General features: G+C 37.8%; 1 protein-coding gene across 1 annotated transcript in view; it reads right to left on the reverse strand.

Annotated features, from left to right (window-relative positions):
• Positions 1-23,175, reverse strand: part of LOC131845390 (tudor domain-containing protein 7) — a 35,849-nt gene that overhangs the window by 5,237 nt on the left and 7,437 nt on the right. Inside the window, exons 7-18 of the mRNA XM_059194446.1 lie at positions 22,252-22,434; positions 21,724-21,941; positions 21,069-21,183; positions 20,460-20,594; positions 20,209-20,300; positions 19,674-19,836; positions 18,822-19,055; positions 18,407-18,606; positions 16,740-16,887; positions 16,153-16,391; positions 14,710-14,917; positions 2,889-3,040 (exon numbers count right to left, since the gene is read on the reverse strand). Of these exons, the coding sequence (XP_059050429.1) occupies positions 2,889-3,040; positions 14,710-14,917; positions 16,153-16,391; positions 16,740-16,887; positions 18,407-18,606; positions 18,822-19,055; positions 19,674-19,836; positions 20,209-20,300; positions 20,460-20,594; positions 21,069-21,183; positions 21,724-21,941; positions 22,252-22,434 (2,087 nt within the window). The remainder of the gene's footprint in view (positions 1-2,888; positions 3,041-14,709; positions 14,918-16,152; positions 16,392-16,739; positions 16,888-18,406; positions 18,607-18,821; positions 19,056-19,673; positions 19,837-20,208; positions 20,301-20,459; positions 20,595-21,068; positions 21,184-21,723; positions 21,942-22,251; positions 22,435-23,175) is intronic.

Genomic DNA, 23,175 nt, shown 5'->3' on the forward strand with positions numbered 1-23,175 from the left:
AAATGTATGTACCTACATTAAAATATAATTTTTGAAATGTATGAGATGTATGAAAACAATGTATGTACCTACATAAAAAGTTCATTTTTGAAATGTATGAAATGTATGAAAGAAATGTATGTACCTACATTATAATATAATTTTTGAAATGTATGAAAGTAATGTATGTACCTACATTAAAATATAATTTTTGAAATGTATGAGATGTATGAAAGAAATGTATGTACCTACATAAAAAGTTCATTTTTGAAATGTATGAAATGTATGAAAGAAATGTATGTACATTAAAATATAATTTTTGAAATGTATGAGATGTATGAAAACAATGTATGTACCTACATAAAAAGTTCATTTTTGAAATGTATGAAATGTATGAAATAAATGTATGTACCTACATTAAAAGATATTTTTGACATGTATGAAATGTATGAAAGAAATGTATGTACCTACATTAAAAGATAATTTTTGACATGTATGAAATGTATGAAAGAAATGTTTGTACCTACATTAAAATATAATTTTTGAAATGTATGCACCGTACAATAACAATACACGTTAAACATCATACCACAGAGTCATACGCAAGTTAAAAACAAACTGCTATGATATTAATGAGAAAGGAAAATAAACTTTATGGTATTCGAGTTAGGGTCGATTTCTCTCTTTTTTTTAAAACTATTTTAATCTTACCAGTTGCCAGTATTCGAAGACAGCTACGATTCGTACTCGATATTTTAAATTATTATGTAATCGATTTTTCAGTACAAATGTAAATAACCAACGACACTAATAATGTACTACTATATTCCGTTCTTTGAAACGGAATACTGCTATACTTAATACAAAATAATGAAAATTTACTGTTCACAACGACTCATTAAAAGCATCATCGAATAATGCGCTGTAATAAAATCCTGTTATCGATTATTTAAAAAAATCGATAATACATGTATTTATTTTTAATATGACAACACTTCATACATAAGTATTATTGGAAATAGTATTATTTGCTTGTTCGGCTATTTTTAATTTACTTAAACTTTTTTTATATGTTTAATTTACAATAATAATATATTAAGTGCTTATTATTGGAAAATATAAAAAAGACATTTAATTAGGCCGATACAAATGACAACAATGCCATCTATGAAAGCATTTTGAAAACATTGAGCCCCGTATTAGCATTGATTAAAGTGTAATTAAGTACTGGAAAATAACAAAATGAGTAAATATATGAAAATTACTTTTCTAAACGCATTATTTCATTTTAACATGTATATATATTTTTTTAAAAATGGATTAAACTATTTTGAAAACACAGTTTTGTTTTTTAAAACGTTTGCAAAACTATGAAGAATTCCATCGATACCAATCACGCCATCTATATGCAACTTTTAGCAATAATAATGGCTATTTCCTCATTGAGTGCCACTGGTGATATTGATTCGCTGGTGGGAGACGTAGCGGGAGGCGCCTGACGCGGCGACATAACGGCCTAGCGGTAGCATGCGCGTGAGCTCCGCGCGGTATTATATTACAAAATTACTTTATTTTTCTATAAAATAAAAGATTTTCTAAAATAAAAGTAGCCTAAGTTACTCCCTATTACATCAGCTACCTGCCAAAAAAAGTCCCGTTAAAATCGGTTCAGCCGTTTGAGAGATTAGCCGGAACAAACAGAACGACAGACAGACAGACAAAAATTTTAAAAAGTGGTTTTTTAGTGTATTTTACGTATTTATATTCATATGCATGCAGTAAAAAACGGTTATTTCAATATTACAGACAGACACTCCAATTTTATTTATATGTATAGATATAGATGTATAGATGTACATATATATGTATAGATATACATATATATTAGTAATTTATTTAATGTATATATTCTACGTAATTTACGTGAGTTTATCACCTATTTCTTTATAAACCGCTGGGCTGATTTCGATGTAATTTTAATTATATATTATATTTCGACGGGTATCGGGATGGTTTGAAAACACAATTGATCCCGATAGGTGGTGCTGTTTTAAAAAAATAAAACAATTCAAAAATGGCTACAATAAGGAAATTATATGATATATATACAGAGTAGGTAAGTATAATAATAATATAATAATCTCAGGACAAATCACACAGCGCCATCTAGACCCAAGTTAAGCTACCTATAGCTTGTGTTATGGATACCAGATAACTGATACAAATACATAGATTTTTTTTTCGTAAATACATATATATTATACACAGAAAATACCCAGACCGATACAAACAATCGTACTCATGAATATAAATGTTTGTGCCGTGCGAGGAATCAAACCAGCAACCATCAGAAGTAAGTCAGTGTGCTAAACCGCTAGACCACCGAGGCCGTCAAAGTATGCAAGAATGAATATGTATAACTTGACCAACTTGAACTTTAATACTTTAATATATGCAGGGAATGGGGATTGTTAGTAATGTGGACCAATGATCCCGTTGATAGCAAAGTACCACCCTGGAAACCATCAAATTCACCAGGAATTCCTGGTGAATTTGTCATAATGGGCTAACTGAAACTAAACCCATGCTCACCCACCACTGATGCACCGCCATCATCATTAAAAAAAATACATTAATATACAACATTAGTAGGCTTACTCTTATAAAGATTTTCATGCCCAGCAGTATGTCAAAAGACACTCATATTAAATATAATCTACTAATATATAATTATAAAATTAGTCTGTATGTATTGACTTTTTTTTCTAATACCTTAATTAAGCGCTAATTTATATTTATGTGGAAAAAATATTTATATCTTTGCATGAAATGTGTGCATTGTTCACATTTCATGCAAAGATATAAATATTTCGTCGGCGAGTACGCTACGTTTTAATTATACAACTTACCTATACCATGACGCGTCCTTTTCATAAAAGACAGTATATAATTCTCCACTAGCTGGATTCACAGGAGCATCCAACTCGGACAATTTTGGGCATTCCACTTGCAAAGTTGCCATCATTGTTAGCAGTGTATGCCTAGTTCTATTTGGCTGGATCTATAAATCAGAAAAATAAAAAGAATATGAGCAGAAAGTAACATATTATACATAAATATAAATTTCTCTAAACTCCTGTGTTTTGCCGTTGACATGAATTTTTTTTCTAAAATTTCAAATATGTCTGATGTTGCAGCTCTTCGGTCTGATTTACAAAGGCTTGATAACTACTGTGTCACTAACAAGCTAGATTTGAACAGGTCGAAGTGTTTTTCGGTTACATTTACACGCAAACTTAACTCTATTCATAATAATTACACACTTAAGGGTCAAAAGCTAAAAAAAGTATCGCAGATAAATGATTCAGGAATAACACTCCACCAACTCCACCAACAATCTCAATACTTGTTCCCTCCCACTCGATACTTTAAACTTTCATTTCTCATCGACAACCACTATTGATGCAGCTGTCAAAGCCGACACATTAAACTATTTATCTTCCATGCCTACTCTATCATTGACACCTTTCGATTTTTCACCAATAACCGCTGAGGAAACAAGAAGGTTAGTGACTTCTATTAAATCTAAGGCAGTGGGTTTTGACGAAGTTAGCAGAGCCATGATTCTTCCAATCCTACACAATATCCTCCCCGTATTAACTCATATTTTAAATTTTTCCTTACAGTCCTCAGAATTTCCTGATATTTGGCATAAAGCATTTGTCCTTCCTCTTCCCAAAATTCCAAATCCCAAGTCTCCTTCTCAAGTACGTCCTATATCCATATTACCTTTTTTGTCCAAAGTCTTAGAGGGTGCCGTTTATAAGCAACTTTCGGATTTTGTTTACGCAAACAACTTTCTTAGTAACTTCCAGTCTGGATTTCGTCCCGGACATAGTACAACTTCGGCACTCATAAAAGTTACTGATGACATAAAGGATGGTATGGAGAATTCTCATGTAACTATACTTATTTTAATACACTTTTCTAATGCTTTTAACACTGTATACCATGGGATTCTCTTGTCCATTCTGAGTCACCTTGGTGTTTCCTCAGCAGTTAACAAATGGTTTGCTTCTTAACTTTGTGGTCGCCAACAGGCGGTTCGCACTGACCAAGGCACTTCTGTCTGGTCTGACCTGACCGCCGGCGTACCCCAAGGCGGTATTCTTTCCCCCCTGTTGTTTTCCATTTTCATTAATATGATTACACACCTTCTTCAATGCTCTTACCACTTGTATGCTGATGACCTACAGCTTTATACTCAATGTAATGTGTGCGACATTGATGATGGTATCGACAAGGTAAACTCCGATCTCCGGGTCATTTGTGACTGGTCGCATAAATTTGGGCTAAGTGTCAGGCTATTTTACTAGGTAGTTCGCGGCAGTTGGACAGGGTTGATCATGCCAGACTACAGAAAGTGGTATTTGGCTCCTCTGTTGTACCATATTCCAATCACGTAAAAAACCTTGGTCTTTACATTGACAGCAACCTTAATTGGAATCACCAGGTGAATGAGGTCAGCAGAAAAGTCATTGCTGCCTTACGGTCCTTATATAGATTTAAAAATTTTCTACCGGTCAGTACTAAATGTCTTTTGGTGCAGTCACTGATATTGCCTATAATTGACTACGGTGATGTTATCCGAATCTTAACCAAGACCTTCTAAATAAATGGATCGTTTACTCAATAATTGCATACGCTTCATATTCGGTCTTCGTAAGTATGACCATATCTCACACTTCCGCTCTGAGCTGAAATGGCTTCCTATCCGCCAGCGCAGGAGTGTTAGAATTCTCTGTCAACTCTTTTCTGTCCTATACGATCCACTAGCTCCTCGGTATCTCAAAGATAGATTTCTATTTCTAAGTTCATCACACTCTCGTGATCTTCGTTCATCTTCTAATCTCCTGCTGTATACTCCTTCTCATCGTTCTAACTTCTCATCCCAATCCTTCACTATTTCTGCTATTAATCTTTGGAATACACTTCCTGTTGGCCTCAGAAGATGTCAAACCAAATTTTCCTTAAAGAGATCCTTGCGTGAACACTACTCGAAATTCCTGTAGCAATATTCACACAAACCACTGTCTCAAGATATATGTCATGAAATCATATATATTGTATATTTATTATAGTTTAATATTATATTTAAATTGTATGATAATTATTAAGCTTATATATTTCACTTTATTTATGTAATTATATAATTTTAGAAGTATATTTGTAGATTTATATATATTTCTGTATTAATCTATTTAATACTTGTAAAATTGCACCGCCATACTATCTCTGATCAACGCGTCGGTTGACTGGTAGAGAATGCCATCAGGCATTAAGTCCGCCATGTATACAATTTTGTGTGCAAAAGAATAAATAAATAAATAAACACTCGATTCTAAATTAATATTAGACACACATATAAACAATATTGTTAATAATGCAATGCGCACCCTTGAATTTGTCATGCGTAACTCCAACTGCTTCGTATAAGCTAAAACTTTAAAAATACTTTACTGTACACTGGTGCGCAGTAAGTTGGAGTATGCATCTCAGATTTGGAACCCCAGATATAATACGTACATTGCACGTATCGAAAATGTGCAAAAAAAAATCTAGTTTCGAGGGTAAGTAACCCTCGAGAAACGCCGTGAGATTGCAGATATCATTTACTTAATTAAAGTAGCCTCCGGTGTCATAGACTGTTCTGAGTTACTTTCAAAACTTAATTTTAATGTACCAGCTAAACATACCAGATTTACTCCTTCTATTTCCATACCTTCTGTGTCATCTAACTATAGGGAAAACAGTTATATGTGGCGAGCAAGTAATAACTTCAATAGATTAAGTAGGGTATTAGATATTGATTTGTTTTCCGATAGAATATCTTTAGCGAGGGCCGTGATGAGCAGGCAATTCTTTGATTTCTAAGCATCGAATTTAATGTTACTTATATGCATTTCCATTATATAAAAATATTTGTTTGTTAGTTTCAGCATATGTTTTAATTTAGTAGATTGTTATATTTTGATATATGATTTTATGAGTATTTATGACACATACACGCCTCTCGTGTTAGTAATCTAATTTATCTATAATATATAAAGCTGCATTACGGTGACTCACTCACTGATTGACATAGTTGTTCTCCCAGAAGGAGCGTCCGGGGGTCGAGACGATGTATGGGGGAAATGTTCCTTTGGCTAGGGTGACCACGAGAAAATTCCGAAATTTGGGAAAATCCAAGATGGCGGACAAAGATGGCGGCTAACTTTTACAGTTTCGCTCGGATCGATTCCGTTCAAAGAGTGATTTGGCACGTCTCGGCGGGACCCAGAATATGGCGTAAAAACAAAAAATTAAAATCCAAGATGGCGGCGAAAAAATTGCCAAAAACTGGTTGAAAATTTTCTACAGTTTCAAAAACCGAAATTCCCAGGGTAGTTGCGGGGGTGCTGGCGACTCCGGTTGTGGGGCATAGGAAACTCGAAGGACCCGACCTCTAGGGAAAATTATGAAATTTGGAAAATCCAAGATGGCCGCCGAGTTGGGGGCGTGTGAAATTGGTCCTAAAAATCCGGATTATTTTCAAAGTCATTTTTTAGGTACAGGGCAACCCCGCAGCGAGTCGGCTTCTATGGGGCGATGATGGGTCTCGGTAAGAAGTATTGCCAGCGCTAAAAATAATTCCCGAATTTGGGGTAATTTGGGACAAATGGTCCAAAAAGTGGGAAAAATTTTTTTCGACATTTTTGACAAAAGAGGCATCAAGGCCTATCGAGAAACATCCCCTAAAGGGTTTTAGGTGGGTTTTGTTGGAATTTGTTGGCAACACCCATACATGGTTTGACCAAAATAGAAATTGGGGTGTCTCTCCAAAAACTGAAATTCCTAGGGTACTTGCGGGGATACTACCGATCCCTATTGTAGGGCATTGGGAGGCTGAAAGACCCGGCCTCTAGGGAAAATTATGAAATTTCAGAAATCCAAGATGGCGGCCAAGCTATGGGAGATTTAGTTTTTGGAAAAATTTTGGAATATTTTCAATCGCGTTTTTGCTGCACATGGTAACCCCGAAGCTTGTCTCTTCCTACGGACTTGGATAACTCTCAGTAGAAAGGTTTATAAAGCCTAAAAAATTTCCCCGATTTTGGGTTAAATTTGGAGAAAAGTCCCATAAAGTGGGAAAAATTTTTTTCGACATTTTAAATGAAAAAGTCTTGTTGGTCTACCAAAAATCGTCCCCTGAAGGGGTTTAGGTGGATTTTGTCAGAATTTGCTGGCAACACCCATACATCATGGGACAAATTTTGAAATTGAGGTCTAGCTTTAAAAACTGAAATTGATAGGGTACCTACGAGTGTGCTAGCTCAACGCACTGTGCGGCGTCGGATAGCCGAAGGACCCGGTCTCTAGGGAAAATTATGAAATTTTAGAAATCCAAGATGGCGGCACAGATAGGGGAGTTTTGCTTTTCGGATAAAATTTGGGACATTTTTAAATGTTGTTTTAGGACACATGGCAACCCCGCAGCGAGTCGACTTCTATGGAGAGATGATGTCTCTTGACACAAAGTATTACCTGGTATGAAAATTTTCCCTGATTTTGGGGTATTTTTTGAGACAGGTCCTAAAAAGTGGGAAAATTTTTTTTCGACATTTCAAACAAAAGAATGATGAAAATCTGTCAAAAGTCATCCCCTTAAGGGTTTTTGGTGGTTTTTGTCAGAATTATCTGGCAACACCTCAGATCAGTTTTCTTAGGGAATAGTACAAGAAGAAGTCACCGAAGCTCTACATAATGTATAGACGAAATGTTTCTGCTACTAGGGTGAATACGTCAAAAGTATTAAGAAGTAAAAATCCAAAATGGCGGCAGAGATAGGGGAGTTTTGCTTTTCGGAGAAAATTTGGGATATTTTTAAATGTAGTTTTAGGACACTTGCCAACCCCACAGCCAGTCGACTTCTATGGAGAGATGATGTGTCTCAACACAAAGTATTACCTGGTATAAAAATTTTCCCCAATTTTAGGGTAATTTTTGAGATAAGTCCTAAAAAGTGGGACAATAATTTTTGGATATTTCAAACAAAAGAATGATGAAAATCTGTCAAAAACAATCCCCCTATTGATTTTAGGTGGTTTTTGTCAGAATTATCTGGCAGCATCTATAATATATAAAGCTGCATTACGGTCACTGACTGATTGACATAGTTGTTCTCCCAGAAGCAGTGCCGGGGGGTCGTGACGATGTATGGGGGAAGTGTACCTCTCGCCAGGGTGACCACGAGAAAATTCCGAAATTTGGGAAAATCCAAGATGGCGGACCAAGATGGCGACTGAACTTTGTCAATTTCCATCGGATCGATTTCGTTCAAGCGGTAGTTCGTAGCGGGCCGCAAACGGTTGTATTTTAGGTTAAAAAGATAAAAATAAAATCCAAGATGGCGGCGTGAAAATGAAAATGAAAATTGTAATTTTTCGAGGGTTTCAAAAACTGAAATTCCCAGGGTAGTTGCGAGGGTGCTGGCGACACCGGTTGTGGGGCATAGGAAAGTCGAAGGACCCGGCCTCTAGGGAAAATTATGAAATTTCGAAAATCCAAGATGGCCGACGAGTTGGGGGCGTGTGAATTTGGTCCTAAAAATCCGGATTATTTCCAAAATCATTTTTTAGGTACAGGGCAACCCCGCAGCGAGTCGGCTTCTATGGGGCGATGATGGGTCTCGGTAAGAAGTATTGCCAGCGCTAAAAAGAATTCCCGAATTTGGGGTAATTTGGGAGAAATGGTCCAAAAAGTGGGAAAATTTTTTTCGACATTTTTGACAAAAGAGGCATCAAGGCCTATCGAGAAACATCCCCTAAAGGGTTTTAGGTGGGTTTTGTTGGAATTTGCTGGCAACACCCATACATGGTTTGACCAAAATAGAAATTGGGGTGTCTCTCCAAAAACTGAAATTCCTAGGGTACTTGCGGGGATACTACCGATCCCTATTGTAGGCCATTGGGAGGCTGAAAGACCCGGCCTCTAGGGAAAATTATGAAATTTCAGAAATCCAAGATGGCGGCCAAGCTATGGGAGATTTAGTTTTTGGAAAAATTTTGGGATATTTTCAATCGCGTTTTTGCTGCACATGGCAACCCCGTAGCTAAACGCCACCTACTGACATGGGTAAGTCTCAGTAAGAAGATTTGCCAGGGCTAAAAATTTTCCCCGATTTTGGGTTAAATTTGGAGAAAAGTCCCATAAAGTGGGAAAAATTTTTTTCGACATTTTAAATGAAAAAGTCTTGTTGGTCTACCAAAAATCGTCCCCTGAAGGGGTTTAGGTGGATTTTGTCAGAATTTGCTGGCAACACCCATACATCATGGGACAAATTTTGAAATTGAGGTCTAGCTTTAAAAACTGAAATTGATAGGGTACCTACGAGTGTGCTAGCTCAACGCACTGTGCGGCGTCGGATAGCCGAAGGACCCGGTCTCTAGGGAAAATTATGAAATTTTAGAAATCCAAGATGGCGGCACAGATAGGGGAGTTTTGCTTTTCGGATAAAATTTGGGACATTTTTAAATGTTGTTTTAGGACACATGGCAACCCCGCAGCGAGTCGACTTCTATGGAGAGATGATGTCTCTTGACACAAAGTATTACCTGGTATGAAAATTTTCCCTGATTTTGGGGTATTTTTTGAGACAGGTCCTAAAAAGTGGGAAAATTTTTTTTCGACATTTCAAACAAAAGAATGATGAAAATCTGTCAAAAGTCATCCCCTTAAGGGTTTTTGGTGGTTTTTGTCAGAATTATCTGGCAACACCTCAGATCAGTTTTCTTAGGGAATAGTACAAGAAGAAGTCACCGAAGCTCTACATAATGTATAGACGAAATGTTTCTGCTACTAGGGTGAATACGTCAAAAGTATTAAGAAGTAAAAATCCAAAATGGCGGCAGAGATAGGGGAGTTTTGCTTTTCGGAGAAAATTTGGGATATTTTTAAATGTAGTTTTAGGACACTTGGCAACCCCACAGCCAGTCGACTACTATGGAGAGATGATGTGTCTCAACACAAAGTATTACCTGGTATAAAAATTTTCCCCGATTTTAGGGTAATTTTTGAGATAGGTCTTAAAAAGTGGGAAAAATTTTTTTGGACATTTCAAACAAAAGAATGATGAAAATCTGTCAAAAACAATCCCCCTATTGATTTTAGGTGGTTTTTATCAGAATTATCTGGCAACACCTTACATCAGTATTCTTAGAGAATAGTACTAGAAGGAGTCACCGAGGCTCTATACAATGTATGAACGAAATGTTTCTGTCACTAAGGTGAATACGTCAAAAGTATTAAAAAGTAAAAATCTAAGATGGCGGCCGAGTTAGGGTACTTAATTTATGTTGACAATTTTAGGGACTTTTTAAAATTCAATTTTGGGGTAATATAAATTAAACCCTGCAGCGAGTTGACTTCTATAGAGCAATGGAAACTCTCGGTGGAAAATTTTACCTGGTCTAAAAATTTTCCCCGATTTTGGGGTAATTTCAGAGAAAAGTAAAAAAACGTGGGAATTTTTTTTTCGTTAATTTGAACAAAACAGTGATGAGCATTGGTTCAAAATCATCCCCCAAAGGATCCTAGGTGGTTTTTGTCAAAATCATCTGGCAGCACCATACATCGATTTTCATAGTAAACCGTACTAAGGAACTAGAGGTGTAACCTGGGCTCTGTACAATGTATGTATGAAGTGTTTCTGTCACCAAAATGTATGTGTTAAAAGTATTTAAAAAGGAAAAATCCAAGATGGCGGCCGAATTAGGATACTTTATTTATTATGACAATTTTAAGGTCTTTTTAGTAAATTCAGTTTTGTGGCACCTATCAACCCTGCAGCGAACTGACTTCTATTGAGGAATGGAAACTCTCGGTGCGAAGTATTAACTAATTTTCATAGTAAACAGTACTAAGGAAGTACTAGAAGGAGTCACCTTACATCTGTACAATGTATGGACAAAATGTTTCTGTCACCAAAGTGGATAAGTTAAAAGTATTTAAAAAAGGAAAAATCCAAGGTGGCGGCCGAGTTTGAGTATTTTTTCTCTGATGATAAATTTACCTGGCTTCCCTGCAGCGAGTCGACCTTTATTGAGCAGTGGTAGATTTCGGTTCGAAATATTACCTAGGTTACAAATGTTCCCCGTTTTTTGGGTAATTTTGCAAACCCAAAATGTGGGATTTTTTTTTCGACAAACTATATATAAGAGCAACGGAGATCTATAATAAATATCATCTTAATAGTTATATGCGATTTTTTGTAAAATTAGGTGGCAACACCATGGATCGATTTTCGTAAAAAGTAATATTTACTAAGGACCCACTAGAAGGACCGTGTCTCTGTACAATATATGTACGAAAAAGGAAAAATGGTATGAAAATTTTCCCCGATTTTGGGTAATTTACAAGACAAGTCCAAAATGTGGGATTTTTTTTTCGATATTTCAAACAAAATAATGATGGATATCTGTCAAAAATCATCCCCTTATTGGTTTTTCGTGGTTTTTGTCAGAATTATTTGGCAACATCTTAGATCAGTTTTCTTAGGGAATAGTACAAGAAGAAGTCATCGAGACTCTACATAATGTATGGACGAAATGTTTCTGTTATTAGGGTGAATACGTCAAAAGTATTAAGAAGTAAAAATCCATGGCGGCCGAGTTAGGGTACTTTATTTAATTCAGTTTTCATGTACCCATCGTCACTGCAGCGAGTTGACTTTTATGGAGCAGTGGAAACTCTCGGTACGAAGCACTACCTGGTCTAAAAATTTTCCCCGATTTTAGGGTAATATCGGAGAGAAGTAAAAAACGTGGGATTTTTTGTTTCATCATTTTAGACCAAACAATGATGACGATCTGTCAAAAATAATCCCCAAGGGGTCTTAGGCGGTTTTTGTCAAAATGTGCTGGCAACACCATACATCGATCGATTTCCATTGTAAACAGTACTTAGGAACAACTAGAAGGAGTTACCTTGGCTCTGTACAATGTATGGACGAAATGTTTCTCACTAAGGTGTATATGTTAAAACTATTTAAAAAGCAATCATTCAAGATAGCGGCCGAGTTAGGGTACTTTATTCCTGATGACAAGTTTAGGGACGTTTTAAAACTCATTTTTGGGGTACTATTTTATTCCTTACAGCATGTTGACTTCTACGGAGCAAAGATAAGAAGAATTATATAGGCTACAAATTTTCCCCGATTTTCGGGTAATTTAGCAAACCCAAAATGTGGGAAATTTTTTCGACATTTTTTTAAAAATAAATGTGATGGGTATCTATTATAAATCTCATCTTAATAGTTTTATGCAATTTTTTGTAAAATTAGGGGGCAACACCAGGCATAGATTTTCGTAGAAAGTAATATTTACTAAGGACCCACTAAAAGGACCGTGTCTCTGTACAATATGTGGACGAAATATATCTGTCGTAATGTAATATATATGTCAGAAGTATCAAAATGGAAAAATCCAAGATGGCCGCCGAGGTTAAATTGAACAAAATTTGGAAGATTTTTTTATTTTGGTACATAGTAACCATGCAGCGAGTCCGCTTTTATGGGATGGCATTGAATCTCAGTATTGCCAGCGCTAAAAACTTTCCCCGATTTTAATATTTATGATATTTTAATTAAAAGAGTGATGAGTGGTTATTATTTATCATAGGTCCTTTACCTACGATAAATAATAACCCTAAGGCTTTTATCAAAATTATTTGGAAAACATTATTATGAAAACCGATGTAAGTTGTTACATCGGTTATACTAAACTATTAGAAGGAGTTGACAATGTATGGACGAAATGTTTTTGCCACCCTGGTAGCTAAGCCAAAATAAAAAAAAATAAAAATTCAATACTGCGGCCGAAGACGTCAATTTTTCGCCTATACCTTAGTATAGGTGACCACAAATATCAAATTAGTTTTGGATTGTGACATAAAAACTCACACAAATATTGAACATTTTCGATGTCGAAATTATTTTCAGGAATGCTGTTCTGAATAATTTTTGTCTTTGGATTTTGTAATTTGAAGATTGCAAAATGTGTAAAATTTTCAGATTGTAAATAATGAGAATAAGTTTTGTCCATACATTTCTTTCATTGTATGATATCCACGGTTTATTACCAGCTAAGGAGACTATCTTGGAATTCATTCCTGCTTTGGTGACTATTCTAAATGATAATCGTTCGTGTAAAAAATACAGTTATGATTTATATGTCCTTTACACTGGAAATTTTGGTCACAGATCTATTCTATAAGGTATAAAAGTTGGTTAGGTAAGGTTCAGTTATATGACCTCTACATTAGAAATAGCGACCCCATACTAATTAGTATATAGAAAGTAGGGTTCGATATGATTTTGTATTTCGTATTCGGTTAGGTAGTAATATAATGGCCAATTATAATAGAAATTATAGCCACAGATCAATACGGTATGCAGAAGTGAATTAGGTTAGATTTCGTATTCTGTTCTCTACATTATAAACTATGATCACAGACTAATATATGTATTGTAAAGAAATGTAGGTTAGGTTTTGTATTGGGACCATTACAATACAAAGTGGCGCCATAAGTCAATACGGTATACAAACAGTGAGTTAGGTTTCGTTTTTTTCACTCTTACAATAGGAATTGACATTTGTGGTATAGTTTCGTATCAAAACATGTTTCTGCCAACCAAGATCGAAAAGAAAACCTTCACCATAAAAAAAATCAGCTAAAACGACCCACACGCAACCTAGACGTTTTTCTTTATTTCCTTTACAATAGAAATTATGGTCAAAAATATATAAGGTATACAGAGAGGTAGGTTAGGTTAGATTGCTACTCAATAGTAATTATTGCCTCAGACTATTAGTATACTGAAAAGTAAGATAAGGTTAGGTCTATAGACAGGAGAATATGGAAATTGGCCACAGATCAATAAGGTACACAGAAACGTGGGTTAGGTTAGGTTTCGTATTATGATCTCTATATCAGAAACTGTGAACCCAAATTGATATAGTATACAGAAAGGTAGGTAATGTGAGGTTTTGTATTGCGACCATTGCAATAAAAATTAAAGCCACAGGTCGAAATGGTATACAGAAAGGTAGGTTAAGTTAGGTTTTGTATTGCGACTCTTACAGTAGAAATTATGGCCTCAGAATAATATAGTAAACAAAGAGGTAGGTTAGGTTAGGTTTCGTATTATGATCTCTACATTAAACACTTTGACCCCAGACTAATATAGTATACAGAAAGGTAGGTTAGGTTAGGTTTTGTATTGTGACCATTACAATACAAAGTTTCGCCACAGGTATATATGGTACACGTGAAACAGAAATTCACTGTTACAATAGGAAGTCACCTAATCGTATCAAAACAGACAACTCTAACAACGAAAAGAAAACCGTCTTCACAAAAAAAATCAGCGACAACGCCTCGCGGGCCTCTTGAGGCCCGCGCACACACGCACCCTCTAGTTTTATATTACGTTTCTATCCGTAAAAACCTGTAAGTGGTCGTTCTGATTTAATTATGTTTATAACTATGTTTGTAAATCGCCTTGGTTTTCCAAAAATAATGTGCTGGCGGGGCACCAGTGAGGACGATAAGATGAAGTAAAAGACACTTATCCCAATGTTGTTTTTCGAACTTTGCATTTCACATTGTACTTAATCACGAGAGAGTACTCACAACGAAATTCCATGGATTAGCAGCCATCGGTACGAAAACATCGAAGCACTGCCCGGGCGTGGGCAGTGTCGGCGGTGGCAATGCAGAACGCAAGCCAGTCGCAGGCTGCACACCTCCTGATGACTGAGTGCGGAATATACGCTCCTTCTTTCTATTTAGGGCTTCCACGTGGTTTGTTGTTTCTTTCTCATCATCTTTTAAGCTGCCTCTGCAACATTATATATGCATTGTATTAACACTAAGTACCATTTGGAACACGAATATATGTTTACATAGTGAAAAACAAAGTCGCGGCCGCTGTCTTTTCGCTTATACATTTTAATTTACGCAACGGATTTTAATGCACTTTTTAGCACTAGATAAAGAAATTCAAGATGAATATGCGAAGGAAAATTAATATGTATAACATATGCGTGTATAGAACAACCCGACAAATTCAAACAATTGTAATGCATCCGTGCGAAGCAGGGATGGGTTGCTAGTTTATTATAAATTATGTGAATAATTCAACATTTATTCAAAACATTTTGCCTTAATAACAAATTGTTAATTATTATATAGTTATATATTACCATAATTTTATTTTATGCAAAGCAACTTTACAAAATGAGTTACGGTAATATATATAAAATAATGTTAAAATGAACATACACGAAAATCTACATCTAAAAGTCAATATGTACATCGTATTTTTACCACTTCTTTCCATTTTGTATTGATTTTATTAGTATGTTAACTATATTGTGCTTACAGTATAGTAAAACATCACTATTGAAATTAGAAAGAGCACATCGAGCCTTCCTCAAGGTATGTACATTTGAGCCGATATTATTCCCCACCCATCATCTTTATCAATATTGTCAGGTACTGTTCGCCACATTTTTTATATTATGTATATACTACTATCATACATCACACCACAACCACTCTTAGGGGTGCTAAATATCTACATTCAAATAGTCAGTTTTTCTATTGTTCTTGTATTGTAAATTGAATATTTTATAACAAACATACATACACGAATATAATATTAGACATAGGTACAAGAATAGAATTGTGTGTGACAATTCTATACTAATATTATAAAGCTGAAGAGTTTGTTAGTTTGTTTGAACGCGCTAATCTCAGAACTTTAGTGTTGGATAGTCCATTTATCGAGGAAGGCTTTATGCTATATATTATAACGCTACGACCAATGGAAGCGAAGCATCAGTAACAAATGTTGCAAAAACGGGGAAAATTATTCATATTTACGGGCTTCCGTTGCGTGCACTGCGTAAAAAAATATGTATGAAGTGTTTTTGATAACCACACGAACGAAGTCGCGGGTACAGCTAGTACATATATATACGTAAGGTAATTTTCAAACTGTTCACAAATAGTACTTTGACAGATAATGCGTATATCGCGAGACCGCGGCGGTGAACGACGAATGTAACTCACAGCTGGAGGCACTCGTACTCCATGAGGATGGCGTTGTTGACGGAAGCGAGCATGTCCTGCGGGCCGGTGCGCACGAACAGCTCCACGTGCGGCGCGTCCCCGGCGGCGGCGGCGGCGGCGGCGGCGGCGGGCGCGGGCAGCGCGCGACACAGCACGCGCGCGCCCAGCACCAGCTCGCGCAGCCGCGCCGCCATACTGCCCGCCGCACGCTCCGCCGCGCCCAGCCGCACCGCCCGCGCCTGCTCCCATACACTCCAGTGTCCGAACCCACAGTACATGGATTCGGCCACTCTGTAAGCCTTAACGCTTTCTACCCGATCACGGTTTACTGATTTTTGTACCAATTAATTGGCAGGACATAAATGTACTGTCGACGAATTGAAGATTAGGGAACATAAAAATGATCTCTTTTTTTATGTGTAAATGTCGGAAACGAAAAATATTCTGAAAAGACTTGTAGGAGTGAAATTTGAAATCAATCAAATTGAAATTATCAAGCCAGAGCACACAATAAATTAGTATACAACGTGTAGTTCATTATTTCGGTAAAAATGTAATAGTACATTAATACAATATTGCTACTATACCTGATGGGGATAGGCGTTCAGGGCCGGTGAGAATGTTTGTAATGGCACTAACGATGACAGTGGAGCTCGTAGAATCAAACCGCTATCCACTAGTCGTGTCCTCACAGTTCCTTCGCCATCCAGCCCGCTTATAATAGTGCATCGTACCCTAATATAGAAAAGTAGCGTAATATAGAAAAGTAAATATATTCCAAATAAAACTATGCTAAACAAGTAGGTATAGTTGTAACAATAGTATATCTATTCTCACATATCTCTATCAGTACCTAGAGTTAGGTACAGTTTAAAAGATTAGATTTTTTCCGCGAAATTATCAGCTACATTGAAAGGTAGCTAATAGTCTAATGAAAATGTACGTAATCCACAGATATGGCACCATTAGTTTATTTGGCATTATATGTAAGTAGTATGTGAGACATTACTCTCACTCACTGGCTTACGTGAGACATTAGTGCTAACACAGAATACTTTATTGAACTAAAACTAATAATTAGTTGAGCAGCTGGCAGCGGCCGGCGGTAGGGCCGGCGGTGTGTGCAACAGTTACCAATCTCCGGCGCGCATGCGCACGATGTAGAGCGCGGCGGCGCTGGGCGCGGGCGCGTGCGGCGCAGCGGGCAGCGGCCGGCGGTAGGGCCGGCGGTGTGTGCAACAGTTACCAATCTCCGGCGCGCATGCGCACGATGTAGAGCGCGGCGGCGCTGGGCGCGGGCGCGTGCGGCGCAGCGGGCAGCGGCCGGCGGTAGGGCCGGCGGTGTGTGCAACAGTTACCAATCTCCGGCGCGCATGCGCACGATGTAGAGCGCGGCGGCGCTGGGCGCGGGCGCGTGCGGCGCAGCGGGCAGCGGCCGGCGGTAGGGCCGGCGGTGTGTGCAACAGTTACCAATCTCCGGCGCGCATGCGCACGATGTAGAGCGCGGCGGCGCTGGGCGCGGGCGCGTGCGGCGCAGCGGGCAGCGGCCGGCGGTAGGGCCGGCGGTGTGTGCAACAGTTACCAATCTCCGGCGCGCATGCGCACGATGTAGAGCGCGGCGGCGCTGGGCGCGGGCGCGTGCGGCGCAGCGGGCAGCGGCCGGCGGTAGGGCCGGCGGTGTGTGCAACAGTTACCAATCTCCGGCGCGCATGCGCACGATGTAGAGCGCGGCGGCGCTGGGCGCGGGCGCGTGCGGCGCAGCGGGCAGCGGCCGGCGGTAGGGCCGGCGGTGTGTGCAACAGTTACCAATCTCCGGCGCGCATGCGCACGATGTAGAGCGCGGCGGCGCTGGGCGCGGGCGCGTGCGGCGCAGCGGGCAGCGGCCGGCGGTAGGGCCGGCGGTGTGTGCAACAGTTACCAATCTCCGGCGCGCATGCGCACGATGTAGAGCGCGGCGGCGCTGGGCGCGGGCGCGTGCGGCGCAGCGGGCAGCGGCCGGCGGTAGGGCCGGCGGTGTGTGCAACAGTTACCAATCTCCGGCGCGCATGCGCACGATGTAGAGCGCGGCGGCGCTGGGCGCGGGCGCGTGCGGCGCAGCGGGCAGCGGCCGGCGGTAGGGCCGGCGGTGTGTGCAACAGTTACCAATCTCCGGCGCGCATGCGCACGATGTAGAGCGCGGCGGCGCTGGGCGCGGGCGCGTGCGGCGCAGCGGGCAGCGGCCGGCGGTAGGGCCGGCGGTGTGTGCAACAGTTACCAATCTCCGGCGCGCATGCGCACGATGTAGAGCGCGGCGGCGCTGGGCGCGGGCGCGTGCGGCGCAGCGGGCAGCGGCCGGCGGTAGGGCCCGGCGGTCAGCAGGTCGAGTGCGGCGCGCACGATGGCCTCGCCGCCCGCGCGCGCCACCCACACGCAGCCCTCCTCGCTCACGCACCCCACCTCCACCTCGCACGGTTTCTGCGTAAACCGCACCACATGTGAAATGTAGTTTACAAGCGGTCCTTGATGGTTAATAAATGAGTAGGTATTAAAAATTAATCATTCACATACACATATTATGTAAGAAAATAAAAAACCGAAAAAAGACAGCTCTGCATGCGTTTAACTAAAAGCAATCTATTACGTAGCCTTGATAAATAACGAACGTACTAGACTGGTGCGTAAGGGCACACCTGCGTGATAGTGAACGTGCCGGCCGTGCAGAAGTCGTGCACGATCTCCTTGTTGAGGTTGAGGTCTCGTTGCGTGGAGGTGTCGAAGAGCACGAGCGCGACGGAGGGCTCGAGCGGGTCGTGGCGCGGGCCGGGCGCCGCCACCAGCACCTCGCCGGGCAGCCGCCGCACCAGCGCCGCGCCCGCCTCGCTCGCCGCCAGCTCCTCCGCGCCCTCCAGCCGGCACAGCACGCCCTGCCGACCACCACGCGCCCGTAACACGCGCTCCGTCCGCGCTTCGCACGTAAGAGTTACGCATGCAATACGCGGAACGGCAAACTCTCGCTACCATCTAAATATTCTGACATCGTGGTAATTTTTTTACACCTTTTATAAAGACCCTTATTATGACCCCGGTAGTCCAACGATTTATCACTTCGCCGTACATCATAATGGTCGCATGTGCGAATCCCGCACAAAAAAACCGTTATTTGTTTTGTATGTTCTAATTAATACACCTTTAGCCTAAGTTAAGTTATAGTTACAGAAGTTCAAATATTATAGCAAGTTTTACACTTCAAAAGTTTGATAAGTTGAGTAAATGTACGCCTATCGCAATAATTAAATAACACATTAAGAGTAAAATAAAAATAGGCAAAGTACATTGCTAAGTTTTACCAACCGTAAAAGTCAACTTTACACGAATATTTCAATTGAAGTTGCTTTCATGATTAACTAAATAGTAACAGAATATATATTTAAATTTCAAATATATTTTTTATCAATAACGCTTTGCAAAATATAGCCTGATAAAAACCGAATAATTACAGTTAAAGGCTAAATAAGGTACAATTATTGAAATTATTGTTTTACCTGTGCAGGCAATCTCCTGAATTGGGGTTCTAATATCTTTATTTTCTGTAAACACACAACATCATCGTCTCCGTGGTCTCCCAAGAAAACGGTCGCAGTTTCGTCATCGATTTCTAATATTTTTGCACGTTGCCAACCGCCATCGTCTAAGTTTACTGCATACCTTTAAAATAAACAAAACTTATATTAATAATATAAATACGACAGTATTTGTCTCTCCTTTTGTTAGTTTTTTATGACTTAACAGCTGAAGGAATTTTGAGAAAATTTAACGTGAATATAAACTGTATCACAAGAATGAGAATAAGGCGCTGAAAATTTGTATGGAGCATCATTCATCAATTTCTCAAACATGGGATGTGACTCATCATAATTAGACCATTATCACATCACCTTAATAATCAAATATAGACTAATCGAAGTTATCAAACGAAGTTGCGAGGTTGAGTTGATCTTAATAATTGTATAGAAATTATAATATTTTGCATTCAGATATATGTTCAATTTTAAAAGCAATAATATATAATCAACATACCAAGCATTAGTAATAATCATGGACTTGTCGACTGAAGTACCAGAGTTCTCGTAGTAATTTTTCATATCGCCAAGTAATTCTTCGAAAGCATCCTGCATTATATATGTAGATTTATATTAATTCATGTACAGTTAATTGATAAGAATGTTTAGTAAAAATATAATTGAATAAATTAGTGGTAAAAACGATTTCAAGCTGTCATCTTCATAAAATGAAACATACTTTTATGTTCTGCATTTCTATGTACTTACACTATATTCTTGTCCAATAATTCTCAGCCAGATTTCAAGTGTAGAATTGGCAACAGTTATATAGACATTCCAAAAGTCTTCTTCAGGAAACTGCAACGGCGGCAAATCACTATCTACCGGTAAACGTGGGACATCCTATAAAAATACGAAGTTTTTTTATTTACCTGTGAGGAAATGTGGAATGACCGCAGTATAGGCAGAACCAAAAATATTGTAGTCTAAACTTTTTCTACAGCGCTTGTATTTTGAAATAACTTGAGAAAATAAATAGGCATATATTAAAATTCTTCTTATAAACTTCAATATATTACATTCGAAAGGTATAAAATTAGAATAAGAAAAATACAATTTAGTTTCTCATCTTTGTATATTCATATTTTTAATAGACCTCAATAATATTATTATTATACTATAAAAAAATCACTGCATTATCTAAAGACAAAAAAAGACTTATATTATCTGTAAGGGGCATATTACCATGTTAATATCGTCGTAACAACCTATTCTTGTTCACAACTATGCGCGGGCGTAAATATGACTGCACATGCAGTAATTTGTATAATATAGGAATAACGAACTGATAGTAAAAGTAACTATTATACACCTTACCTCTTTATTAGGAAGAAGTACCAAAAGTCCATTTACAACTCTATCTTTTATAATCCTAGGGCAATTTTCCACCAGCTCTTGCCAATTACTAGGTAAATTCTCTCCATATTTTTCTCTAAAATATAAGTATGTATTTTGTACAATCATTTTGATTTATATATAACACAACGTAAAGGAAAAGGTCAGTACTTACAATGGCTGTAAATGAGCGTAACATCTTCGTTAGGTAATATACTGACGAAAATGTGTAAGTTAATAAAAAAAAAATCTAAAAAAGTAGTAGCCTACTACGTACGCCTAGTAGTGTCGTGCATACTAATAGCCACTGCCTTTTAATCTTGAAACAATGCAGCGTACATATTGGTCAGCGCCTCAAAAATCAATAAAATCACATGCATCCTAAATTATGTTAAGTAACATTTCTCTTTCCTTCTTATAGAAATAATTTGAACCTTCTTCAAATTATTTACATGTTTAAGAAGCAAATTGTATTGCCTTTTTTAATTATATAAAAATAATTTACATTATTTTATTATTATCATTATTGTATTAAAGCATTGTTGCCTTGCTTTTATCCCATTGTTATGTTATTGTATAATTACTAAGTAATAATTGAAATAAAAATAACATTGTACGCATATAGACTTAAAGATACCTGTACAAATGAGGCACGGTATTAGCCCAAAGGCCAGCTTCATGCGCCGCCACAAGTTCTGTGAGATATGTCAAAGCACTGCTGCTAGAAGATGTGGGCAATCCATCAACATTGAAACTTTCTATTCTAGCTAGTAATTTAACCGCAGCAACGTCCTTTGCCAAATCATCTGACGGTGATGAATCAGGATACGATGACGACGTATATGCGCTTCCAACCTGTGTTAAAATCATAGAACAATGATTCGGATATGTGGGTAACTTCTGGAGAGTTTAATAAATAACGCCGCACTCTTATTGGTATAAATTACTTTTACACTAATGTCTAATTCAACAACTGAGAATTAACGAATTTAATTATAACATTGAAATGAATTTAGATATAATTTTAAGAAACAGTTCAATGTACTTATATATCCATATAAAACTGAATACACTGTTATTAATTAATTACTTATATACACAGTTATAATATACATCATATAGAATAAATTTAAATAATTAGTTTAAAAAAAGTACATATATTTACTTTGATAGTGCAGTAATAGCTAACTGGGCCGTGTTTATGTCCAATGTCAAATACTTTGTAAACAGGCTGTGGTAGACCTAATTTTCGACATGTCCACTCCAACTTAACAACGGATGACGTGGAATCAGGAGGTGGTTCTAGTTTATGTGCCGGTACTACATTTGTGACTGGTCCACTGCTTTCCTAATAATAATATAACAAATGATTTCCCAAGTGCAATTTATTCATCAAAGACTTATATTCATATATTAAGGAAAGTTGCATTGTATTTTTTAGTATAATTAATTTGGTTATTACTTAGGTTTACCTAAGTAATAATCTAGTTGAAAAAAAACTGATTTCAATCGTTATAAAACATTAGTAGGTTAGTAGTAGTAAGTAATCTAAGCTAGGCAGTTCATTGAGACTATTCTAGTATCTAAAAACACCTTTATTTTCATATTATTTATTTAATACAGGCTACATGGCCCATATTATAAATACTTTATAGACTAATACTTAGGAATAATAATAAAATATAAATTCATAATAAGAATACTTTTATTCTAGATACTTAAATTGATTTAATACCTAACTTTAGTTAGATTTGGTATATTAAATCAATCAATCTTGATGAAATTTCTGGGAATCAATCTGAAAGATTAACCTATTAAATAAAAATACTTTATCAAATCGGTTCATAAATGATTAAATTCTAAGATAAAACATAAATAAAAATACAACGGAATAGAGATATAATGTTTTTTTAAGTCATTCAACAATACATTTGTATGTAATGGTACCGTGTAGACTGAGTAAAAGTAGTAAATATTTAACTGCAGTGCAACAAACTGAATTTAGATAACTCAATAAGACAAGCCATAAAATATTATTTGAAATATCCAATATATAACCTAAGCAAAACATGATGAATTTTACTCCTAT

Source organism: Achroia grisella, unplaced genomic scaffold (assembly GCF_030625045.1).
Source record: "Achroia grisella isolate CSIRO2021 unplaced genomic scaffold, CSIRO_AGI_Agris_v1 utg4646, whole genome shotgun sequence".
In the NCBI taxonomy this organism is placed as follows: Eukaryota; Metazoa; Arthropoda; class Insecta; order Lepidoptera; family Pyralidae; genus Achroia; species Achroia grisella.